This window comes from Hordeum vulgare, chromosome 3H (genome assembly GCF_904849725.1).
Source record: "Hordeum vulgare subsp. vulgare chromosome 3H, MorexV3_pseudomolecules_assembly, whole genome shotgun sequence".
NCBI lineage: Eukaryota > Viridiplantae > Streptophyta > Magnoliopsida > Poales > Poaceae > Hordeum > Hordeum vulgare.
This window is the reverse complement of record NC_058520.1, coordinates 556,806,924-556,818,130: the sequence shown is the minus strand read 5'-3', so window position 1 is coordinate 556,818,130 and position 11,207 is coordinate 556,806,924. Positions and strand designations below refer to the sequence as shown.

The 11,207-nt window shown below is 45.6% G+C and overlaps 2 protein-coding genes across 2 annotated transcripts; one reads left to right on the top strand and one right to left on the bottom strand.

The window, feature by feature from the left end:
- Positions 1–217: 217 nt before the first annotated feature.
- On the top strand, positions 218–3,928 carry LOC123445017 (E3 ubiquitin-protein ligase AIRP2-like). The gene is made up of 6 exons (XM_045121931.1): positions 218–398; positions 505–991; positions 1,218–1,386; positions 1,509–1,575; positions 1,671–1,899; positions 3,366–3,928. Exons 1-6 carry the CDS (start codon positions 233–235, stop codon positions 3,574–3,576), a joined length of 1,329 nt encoding a protein of 442 aa, XP_044977866.1. The 5' UTR covers positions 218–232; the 3' UTR covers positions 3,577–3,928.
- A 3,762-nt stretch (positions 3,929–7,690) lies between these two features.
- Positions 7,691–9,950, bottom strand: LOC123445016 (fructose-bisphosphate aldolase 1, cytoplasmic-like). Its single transcript, XM_045121930.1, has 2 exons — positions 9,842–9,950; positions 7,691–9,040 (listed from the first exon to the last, which is right to left on the bottom strand). Exons 1-2 carry the CDS (start codon positions 9,867–9,869, stop codon positions 7,992–7,994), a joined length of 1,077 nt encoding a protein of 358 aa, XP_044977865.1. The 5' UTR covers positions 9,870–9,950; the 3' UTR covers positions 7,691–7,991.
- Between the last annotated feature and the right edge of the window lie 1,257 nt (positions 9,951–11,207).

The window sequence follows — 11,207 nt, the reverse complement described above, 5'->3', positions numbered from 1 at the left end:
AAAAATGCACTGTTCATCTTCTTCCCCCTTTTCTTCTTCCCCGCGCTGTCGCCCTTCAACCCATCCCTAACCGTCGACCTCCCCCAACCTCTATGCGGTCGTGTCGGCGCCCCACCCTTCCATCGTCGTAGTGCATCGTCGTGTCTCTGTCGCCCAAGACCATCTCTACCCCTTCCCCACCACAAACCTCATGTTTTTCGACACCAACATCCCCACACCCGCATCAGTCAACATGCTTCCTCGCCTATCTGAGACGTCGCGGTTCGCTACGGCTTCCATCACTGCCCCCCATCTTCCGACGAGGTTCCGACACAACCTCGTCGGATCAACGCCTCATTGTTTGCGCTCCTCGAGTCGCCGCCATCCGAAAATCGACGGACGCACGCAAAAATTCACAGGTAAATTGCTATTAAGAAAAAAGAATCAAGAGACAATTGTACGACTACAATAGTGGAAACAAGTAGATTAGGCTCATAACTGCTCCTCCATGCCTTATTTGTGTAGGCTTTCCCTCTCCCTTTGTCTCCTCCACTTTCTTTATTCCCAAGCATTCCCCCTCAAGCCCTCAAGCAACCATGGAAATGGAAGCAAAAAAACAAAGCAAAAGCAAAGCAGCCACAGGTTGCAGCACAGCACGGCCCTCCCGTTATAAAACCGAGGGGACCGAAGCCGCAGGACAAAAGCTCCTCCTCCCTCACCCCTCACAGCTTCCCCAAGGCTACCTTTCCCCCCCGCACCCACACCCCAACAGCACAGCTTGCTCCGTGGTCAGGGTCTTCTTCTTGCTTGGCTTGGTAGCCGGGTCGCCTCTTGCTTCCTCGAGCGCCTCTCCCCCTCGCCCAAGTCTCTCTCCGAACCATACCGGTCCCCGGCAGCCGCAGGGGGTTTTCTCGGATTGCCGGAGAAGAGCCATGCTTCACGGCGGCCGGCCGCTGTCCCTCAGGGGCTCCCTCAAGGCCCTCGAAGCCGATATCCACCACGCCAACACCCTGTAAGAAAATCCTCCTCTTCTTCCTCCATGTTTTTCTTGATTCTGGGCGTTGGTTCTCTTTCTGTACTTGGTTTTTCCGGAAAAAAAGGGGGTAGAAAGGGAAAGGTTCCCCTTTTGGTTCATGGCTGTTTTTGGTCCCTGTTTTGACATGTTTGGGGCAGTTTGTGGGGGTGTTGAATCCATGTCCGTGGGCATGTTTTGATGAATCGGTGCTTCTTTTTTGCAGGGCGCATGCTATCCACAGGGCCTATGGCGGCACCTGCGTGCAGATGAGGCTGTCCTACAGCTCCATGGCTCCAATCATCCTCAACCTTATCCAGTGGATGGACTGCAGCTGCTCCCTCTCCTACACCCTCCCCAGCTACCTGGGCCTCCTGGAGGTTCTTGTCTACAAGGTAGGATTGCATTCAGTCTTGCTGCAGGCCCTGGAATTTATGAGCTGAATTTCATTTCCAGATGATTATTACCTTTTTGCTCCATGATGGTGATGTTTTTAGATGCTTTGGCCTCACTGCAGGTTTATGTTGATGGGGATGCATCCATATCCACCATAGAAAGGCGAGCGAGCCTCAAAGAATTCTACGGTATGCATAGCAAGCACATACTCGAGGAATTTCTTCAGTTCTAGGCCTTTATTTTGCGCTGATACCATGTGCTTCTGATGTGCCGTGGAATGCAGCCATAATATACCCCTACTTGCAACAAATTGAGGAGAACGTCATGGCGAAAGACTGCGGCAAGGAGAAAGGGTGGTGCAAGGGGGACGGCGTCAGCGGCGGCCGGAAGCTTTACGCCGGTGACAAGGACGCCGAGAGGGAAGATGAGTGCGGCATTTGCTTGGAGACCTGCACCAAGATGGTCCTTCCCAACTGCAACCATGCCATGTGCATCAACTGTTACCGAGATTGGTAATTGCCCCCTGGTTCCCCTTGCTCTTATCCGTTTGAGGCGTATTTAATCAGCACCATATATATTTTATCATTTATAGTACCCACGTAACACGCTAATGTTGAAAATTGCTAGTGGTTGAAAGAGCTTCGAGATAAGGTCAATTTAAGAGATAAATATGTGAGGGATCGCGTGGGCAGCGACAGCTTTGGAATCACGGGTTCTAACAATGCGTTTGTATTGTGCGAATAAGTTAATTGTTCAGCTCACTTTACAACCTTGGCGCTGTTTGTGAGCTGCTCCTACTCAATTCAGTGTTGGTAGGGGTAGGGAGAGAGTAGTTCAACAACCCAACAGTAGTACCCCCTCTGTATCAAAATATAGGGAAGCCTTTTCGCACTTTGACAGTGTAAAAAAAGTCTTATATTTTGATATGGAGGGAGTAGTATTTGATGCATACAGTTCTGCATTTTATTGCTCTCCAACTCCATTTAGCCGAACTTCAGGCGCTGATTCACTGTTGTCTGCAGCACTGCAATCTGTTCAGATTGTTTTGTCTTGCTTGCACTGGACACTTGATTAGCTGTCTGGACTTGCAGTGTTTCTTATTGGCCTTTTATTTGTCAACTACTTACATATAATCCAATCATTCCAACTTTATGCCATACTGAAGAGACACATTCGGTTGTCCCTTTTAATTAGGCACTGTATTTATGTTTTGAGTTTAATGGGCAGTTGTGGTACTTCATACCATTCTTAAAGCCCTGCTGTTTGTCACACTAAATACAATTGACTATATTTTATCAGTGGTACTATGGAAATGAGACAACCTGGAAACTGCGTCCATAAAAAAAAGCCAATAGGAGTATGCATTACCAGTGGCAATTGTCAATAGCACAACACAAACTTGAAGGGATAAGTGCAAGGGGGCGTGGAGGATATTTAAATGTGACATTCTAATACTAATTACGTTTCCTTAGCTGGCAGATCATGCTTGTGTACCAAGGCAAGTGTTATCTGCAAGGCTTCGTGCGTGTCATAGGTTTTGCACATGGCAAGTTGTTGTTATAATGATAATGAACTGGCCGCTTCATTACAGTGTTGGGAGCAGTCAATGGCTTCTCTAACAGCATTACTTCAGACTCACGCGGTTTGTTGTGATTGTAGCTGTAGATACTTTTGGTAACTGGCCTATGGCTATTACCCTGTAGTGGCCTGACGCTGAACATTCTAACCATTGAAGTGATTGCCAAGTTTCTATAACTAGGGAAAAAGGTTCTATTTACTGGCTTCCTTTTGAGCATCAAATATCTGCCTTTCTCCGAAGCTAATTTTGCAATATAGGGAACTGGAGATACAGTAGCGTGTTAGATATCGGCCCTGAACTCTGTTCAAACAATGTCCAGTGAAAACATATTTTCTGCTGTGCTCTCTGTTTGCTGCAAATGTCATCAAACCGAACATCTAATATGCATCATGGTTACAGGTACACAAGGTCTCAGTCGTGCCCTTTCTGCCGCGGAAGCCTGAAGAGAGTCCAGTCCAGGGACCTGTGGGTGCTCACCGGCGACGACGACGTGATCGACCCCGTGACCCTGGAGAAGGAGAACGTGAGGCACTTCCACAGCTTCATCGACAGCCTGCCCCTCATCGTCCCCGACAACCTCCTGCTGGTCTACTATGACTACCTAGTCTAGCGACGCTCCGGCTGGAAACAGGAGAGAGCGATGATGTACTTACAGTACAAGGGTTCTCCGGCAGCCGACCATCCTCCGCAGATCGAGTCTGGCAAGCGAAGCCGGGGCCGAAGCAGTCAGTCCGTTTGCCAAGCGCCATTATTTGTTGCTCTGGCTTTGCGCAATCGCATCGTTGTGGTAATAAGTGTACAGAAGAAGAAGTGTTTGATGGATCCCTGGTGAAGGTTTTTACTTGTTTCGTATCGACGCTCTGGCAAATTGCCAAGCTATAATTAAAAAAGAACAGGTGCTGGGTAATGAGTCAATCTGTGTGTGTGTCACCACAATTGGTAGAAAAAGAGCTCTTCATGAATCTGCTACTGCTTCTTTCCTTTGTTGCGGGGGGAGTTATGTTGTGCAGCATAGTTTTTATGGTACAAGTTCAAAATTTATGCACCACATCACATGTGGTACTCCCACTAAAACCACGACACTTATTATGGATTGGAGGGAGGATATAACAATACATCGGTTGTTTATATGAATCAAGTTAAGTTTGCGCTAGAAACGTGAAAAAAGCAAACGAGAATGATTTTGAAATGATCAGAGAAGCACTGCTTCCATGGGTACCCTGTCAAACTTAAACTTATGTCTTTGACTTACAAACTACAGCATGAAGTGTTGGAAAAGGTTAAATTTTAAATCAAACGCACACATACAAAAATAAATACGTTTCTGCTTCCATGGTTGAAGTTGAGTTGCTGGAAAGGAAAGATTCTTTCTTATGGAGGACGGCTAGTGCTGACTAATTCAGTATTAACGAGTATGTCCATGTTTCTCCTATCCTTCTTCGAAGTTTCCGTTGGGGTACGTAAAAGACTGGATTTTTATCGATCCCGTTTCTTTTGGCAAAGTGATGAGCTTAAGACCAAGTATAGGCTTACTAGATGGGATATTATCTGCAGACCCAAGGATCAAGGAGGTTTAGGAATTGAAAATTTAGAGATCAAAAACAGATGTCTACTCAGCAGATGGCTGTTTCGACTATCTTCGGAAACAGATGGTATGTGGGTACAAATTTTGAAGAACAAGTACTTACACAACAAATCCTTGTCGCAGGTAACAGCTCATCCAACAGACTCTCCTTTCTGGGGGTTGATGAGGACTAAAAATGCTTTCTTCCGTAGAACTAGGTTCATCATAGGTAATGGTGAATCCACTAGCTTCTGGGAAGATACTTGGTTAGGGGAGATGCCTCTAGCATTTCAATATCCGCAGCTGTACCATATTGCACAACGGCGACAGACATCAGTTGCGTCAATACTTAACGAGATTCCTCTTAATATTCAATTCCGCAGATCTCTTATTGGAAATAGATGGATTAGTTGGATGCATCTTGTGAGAAGGTTGATGGATGTTAACCTTTCTCACAATCCTGACCGTGTATATTGGAAGTTGACTAGCAATGGAATATTCACGGTTCAATCTATGTATATGAATCTCATCGATTCCGCACCTATTCCAAAATCGGCTCATATTTGGAAGGTCAAAGTCCCACTTAGAATCAAAGTCTTTATGTGGTTTGTTCATAAAGGGGTAATTCTAACAAAGGATAATCTTGCCAAGCGGAATTGGAATGGTAATTCTAGATGCAGTTTCTGTCCGGATAAAGAAACCATACAACACCTCTTTCTTCATTGTCCAATGGCTAAACTGGTTTGGCGCTCGCTACATATTGCTTTTAACATCACTCCTCCTAACAGTATAACCACGTTATTCGGGATGTGGCTAAAAGAGGTTGATGTACATTTTGCTAAACTTATTCGCGTGGGGTCTTGTGCACTGTTGTGGGCAATATGGAATTGCAGGAATGACTTGGTGTTTAACAGACAACGCGACTTTCACTTCTTGCAGGTTATTCACAGGGCTACCGCATTGATCCGCACTTGGTCATCACTCACTCCTGTGGACGCCAGGGAGCCTATGGTTACTGGGTGTGTCCGATGGGAGATGGTAGCACAGGGTATCTTCAACCGGTTTGGATGGCGGCACGTTAATAGGATAGGTGTAGTCATCTATATTTTTACCATCTTCGGTTTGGGCATGAGTGGTGCCTTGTATCGCTGTTTTTCTCTTTGCTTCAGACTTATTGTACTCAATGGAGACTTATTTTGGTTTATAATATATGACCGTATGCATCTCTCGATGCAGAGGACGGGGCTCAGCCTCCTTTTTAAAAAAGAAAAAAAAATACGTCGGCAAATAACAAAGTCATACATAACCAAAGCTATATCTCGGCAAGAAAAAGAGAACCCCGAAACGATCAAACCATGATTGGCAAACTATAGCACTACTCTCTCTCAAGTTGGATGATCTCTTCAATCAGAAGGCACTAACTAAAAAACTACTGCACTAGTGAATCGTTCAATCAGAACAAACTGTTGTGTTGACGATACCAACTAGTATTGAACTTCTCCGTCAAGGCAAATGTTAGTTGACTCGGACAAATCGAAAACAACAAGTTTGGGACGATGTAATATTATTCAATCGTCCAAACAAAAGTCAAAAAAAGTGCTGCAAACAAAAACGAGCTGACTGAATACACGTGTGCACTACCATCGTAACTTCGTAAGCAACAAAATACCTGCTGCCTAGTTAGTCAACTATCGCCCGTGCAGAGGATGCACACGTGCACATGGAACTAAATGTGAGAATGGTTATTAAAAAGTCGGATGTAAATGTTTGGTTTTTTACTTTGGGTTTAATTGGTTCAGGTTTTATTGGATTGAGATTTTTTTAGTTTGGTTTTGGTTTGGGTATGTGGAAAAACCAGTTTGGTTATAGTTGGTTATGGTTTAAACGGTTTGGTTATTAGCGGTTATAAACTATGGGTTCAAACCGGTATCTATGCATTGGTTATATGTAATAATCAACGACGACCGAGAACGAGTATCTTTGATCCGCGTGCATGCTGTAATGCACTATGTAATTATGTATTATGGGAAAACATCATATGAAAATCGAAAGTTTTTCTTGTGCTTTCACTAAGCAATTTGGTTTTAATACACTTGTTAGTGAGCTTTTCAACCATGGGCATATTCTTTTTGCCTCTTGCTGTGTGTTGACTGTATCTCAAGGATTACTTTGTTTCTAAACCGTTGTAGATGCACTTATGCCTTCTCTATCTCATTTGTTTCTTAACATGTCAATTTATGTAATCATATGTACATTAAAGCAAACCCATGATTATGTGTTGGGTTTAAACCCATGGTTATGTTTTGGGTTTAAATTGGTTTGGGTGAAAAAAATAATGGGTTTGATTTTGGTTGGGCTAAAAATAACACTAAATGGGTATGGTTCAAGTATGGTTTTGAAAGATAAATGAATGGGTATGGTTTAAATGTGAAACCATTCTCAGGTTTACAGGCAACCTTGCAATCTAGGGCTCGGTTTCAAGAGCATATACGGAAATTTCAAGTTTGGTTTCTGATTGCAGTCCAAGATTTATGCACCACCCCATTTGTCAGATAAGTTTAAGTTTAACAAACCTCTTGAGAAACTTAAACATCTGCCCGTGACTTTGATGAAGAAATAGCGGCGATTATAGCGTCAGGTGTCAGTTGCTGCCATTGAAATAAAAATAGGATTGCTGTAAATGTACGTGGTGATGAAACTTACTCCTTCCATAAAGAAATACAAGAGCGTTTAGATCACTACTTTGTGAACTAAATGCTCCTGTATTTCTTTACAGAGGGAGTACCATTTAGTGCTGTCCTTGCTCTGGGTTGGATGTTCTCTTTCAATCAGAAGGCAAAACCAAGCAATGCTCCGATCGAAAACCAACAGCGCTGTTGAGATAAACTAGTATAGCTGACTGAACACATGTGTAGGTTACAGCCTTACATGAGCATAAAACAAAAACCTGATACAAAAAACCTTGATGTAAAAAATTACAAGTTTTGGTTTCAGCTTAAGAGAAACTTGAAATATTGCTCCAGTCTAGTGTAACAAATGAAAGAAAATTAAGCAATTTCAATTTCATGAGCATACACGAAAGTGCATAAGAGGAAACTGAAAGATTGCTTAAGCAAGTGCAGCAACGGAAGAAAAAATAGCCGATACAACACAATCAAAATAGAGCAACTCAAGACATGTGTAATCACTACTCAGCAGATATAACAGGTTTTGCCATTGTAGCAGCCAAATTACAGGACCATAGAACAAAACCTGCTGCTCCAATTTACGATATGCGGTACCACTTGGCATTCAACTCCAAAAACAGGATATTCGACCCCAAAAACAAACTACCTATGGTATTTTGAGAGCACAGGTTCCATACTAGGTTCGATATCCAAAGGATATATCAGGACTCTGAAAAACCAAACGATAATACTGGTAAGCAGGACGCCCAAACGGGCCATACCACCGAAGGCAGGTCAATACTTGTAGTCCTTGACGTGGAGGCTCTCAGAGGCACCCTCGCCGAGGGTGGCATCACCCTTGTAGGTGCCAAGGGTGGCCTCGGAGTTGGCCTTGCACCTCACCAGGAACGCCTTCCTGGCCTTCTCCTCGTTCTCCGCCTTGCCAGACCAGGCCTTGAGGGTGCTCTGCTGGAGGGCACGTCCGAAGGAGAAGGAAAGGTTCCAGGGCTTCTTGGTCTGGAGCTTGTTCATGGCATTCAGGTTCAGGGTTGCCTCCTCCTCGCTCTGTCCACCGGAGAGGAAGACGATGGCAGGGACAGCAGCAGGGACAGTCCTCTGGAGGGTGCGGACGGTGTACTCAGCAATGACCTCGGGGGTCACCTTCTTGGCGTCAGAACCAGGGGTAACCATGTTGGGCTTCAGGAGGGTACCCTCAAGGAGGACATGCTGGTCGTTGAGGGCCTTGTAGCAGGCAGCAAGGACCATCTCAGTGACGTAAGCACAGCGGTCAATGTCATGAGGTCCATCAACAAGGATCTCAGGCTCGACAATGGGCACCAGACCGTTCTCCTGGCAGATGATGGCATAACGAGCCAGACCCTGAGCATTCTGGTTGATAGAAAGCTGTGATGGCTCGGTTGGGCCAATCTTGAGAACGGCACGCCACTTGGCAAAGCGGGCACCAGCCTCGTAGTACTTGGCGCAGCGCTTGCCAAGGTCATCAAAGCCCTGGGTGGTGGTCTCACCGTTGGTTCCAGCGAGCTCGACGGTACCCTTGTCCACCTTGATGCCTGGGAGGACATTGCCCTCCTTGAGGATGTCAACGAACGGCTTGCCACCCTTGGTGCTCTGGTACAGGGTCTCCTCAAAGAGGATCACACCGCTGAGGTACTGAAGGGCACCAGGGGTGCAGAAGAGGAGCTCACGGAGGGCGCGACGGTTGTCCTCAACATTCTCAACATTGATGCTGGCGAAGCGCTTGCCGATGGTGCCCGTGGACTCATCGGCAGCGAGGATACCCTTGCCAGGGGTGCCAATGTAGGCAGCGTTCTTGATGAGCTCATCTGCAGGATAACCACCATCAGTATTTAAGATCAATTGTCATAACTATTCAGATCGTGCTAAAATCTACAGAAGTGCAGAAGTTGAGTGTAACCATTCACAGCTTTAGCTAACAACACATGCACAACAAACTGACTAACATTATTCTAACACTCAAAAAAAAAAGACTAACATAATTCTGACAACTGACTATGAATTTTTGACAATTTCTCAAAAAAAGTATCGGCACAACAGCACAAGGTGGTGAACACGGGCAGGGGCAACATAGAAAAACACAGAACGCACTAGGATGTACATAGATCTAGATTTACAGGTGCAATCTTCATCAATAACTAAAAGCATCATTACCACTACAACGAACAAAAACAGCAACATGTACAGATGGAGCAAGGGAATCTACCAACCTAAACAAAAAAAAAAGTACTTTCGAAAAAAAAAGGAACGCTGGTACAATCAAAATTCATACAAAATAATCACTAGCATGGACTAGCAGCATCAGAAGTTACAGAATCATCAGGATGCAGCGCATCAGCTGACGCGACTGGGGAACCCAAAGCACTCGATCTAACAGGAGGTGCCTAAATCCATTCGAAAACACGGCGTAACCGCTAGAACCAAGCAGATACAAAGCACCGGCGCGTACGGATACATCGGACTCGCGAGCGTCGGTAGATCTAGTCATGGCGAACGCCGAACGGGTAACGGATCTACACGCGACGCGGGACAGATCAAATCGCCGACGTGTCGAGAGAAGGACGAGGGAGGTAAGGGAGGAGGAGGAAGGAAGGGGATGGATCGCGTACCCTTGTACTTTCCGCAGTAGGCCGACATGGTCGATGCTCGGGGAAGATTCGAGAGCTGCAGTGGGAGATTTGGGGTTGGCAGGCGGGTTTGGTGGACGGGCGAGATTTGGTGGCAGGGGTTATAAAGAGGCCGAGGCTTGGACGAGGGGAGAGAAAGAATGGGGTGATTTGCCTTCCTCTTTTTTTTTAAGAAAAAAAACACCGGTTTACTTGGTAGTTGGATGATTTGCCTTTTTTTTAATAAATACATCAAAGGACATTTTAGATCTGATTAATATAGAGGAAAACAAAGGAGTACAATGGATAGATACTGGACATAGAGCGACCACTAAAAAAAAATACAGTAAAAAGCATATTAATCTTCTTCTTTTTTTGATTATAAGTCGCCCGTCGAAGCTTAAAAAATGCATTGAACCAACAGCAAAGAAAACGCACCACCTGCAAACGCCCTCGCTATACAAGGCTTTGAAGGCCAATCGTCACTTTCCCCTAGAGACGAAATCTAAAAATCTTTGAAGCAGCATCGGCTCGAGCACTACCCCAAGCACAACAGGCTTGCAATCCACCACCATCAGTTGAGAGGGTTGGAAAAATCAGGTTAAGCCACGGAACAACACACAAGAACATGACGAAGTCGCCACACCAAACGCCAGCCAAAAGCTCTTCTTAAAAGACACACGAACTGTCAAGATCTGAAGGAAACCAACCGATTTGGGGACACCAACTCTCACTGTCCCTTCGTCATCGCCGGATCGGACGTCGTTGAGGTAGGGAGAGACCGAAGAGATCTTATTCCCAAACGCCATCGTCACCACCACCTCGTCGATGTTGCTAGAGAAAACAAAAACCTAAGAAAAAAACAAGATGGACGGGTGTCGTGGGTATAAGCCTCATAGTAGATGTGTAGGGTACGAATGAGATGGGCAGAGTCCTAGCTACGGCGAGGTTGTATGAGTTCAGGCCCCTCTGCGGTGAAGGTAACAGCCCTACGTCTCAGTGCTCTCGGAGCTTGTTACCGAGTGTAATATGGAGTACAAAGATTTGCTAACCCCTTGACCAGTGGGGGGGGCGGCTTATATAGAGTGCGCTACCCTCCACAACGGTTCTGACTCAGGGGTGGAGTAGTGGCGATTGAATGCATACGTTACAGGTAACGTATGCTCTTAATGCTAATAAATGCACCCGGAAACGTACGGCAGTTTGCCTCCAGAGAGGTTACGACGTACCGAGTGTATCCAGTCGGTTGGCCTGGTTCCATCCGAATGCTAGCCTCCGACTGGATGATTCTGGGCATGTTACCGACTGGATGATGGGGACTCCTTAATTCAGTCGGGGTTGACTTAAGGTCCTATCCTTTATGTGGGGT

Excerpts from the sequence above, each read along its gene's own strand:
- LOC123445017 (XM_045121931.1), top strand. The coding sequence starts at position 233 with ATGCTTCCTCGCCTATCTGAGACGTCGCGGTTCGCTACGGCTTCCATC. Across the intron at positions 992-1,217 it reads ATCCACCACGCCAACACCCT|GGCGCATGCTATCCACAGGG; the intron begins GTAAGAAAATCC and ends TCTTTTTTGCAG. Across the intron at positions 1,387-1,508 it reads TGGAGGTTCTTGTCTACAAG|GTTTATGTTGATGGGGATGC; the intron begins GTAGGATTGCAT and ends GCCTCACTGCAG.
- LOC123445016 (XM_045121930.1), bottom strand. The coding sequence starts at position 9,869 with ATGTCGGCCTACTGCGGAAAGTACAAGG. Across the intron at positions 9,041-9,841 it reads CTACTGCGGAAAGTACAAGG|ATGAGCTCATCAAGAACGCT; the intron begins GTACGCGATCCA and ends GTTATCCTGCAG.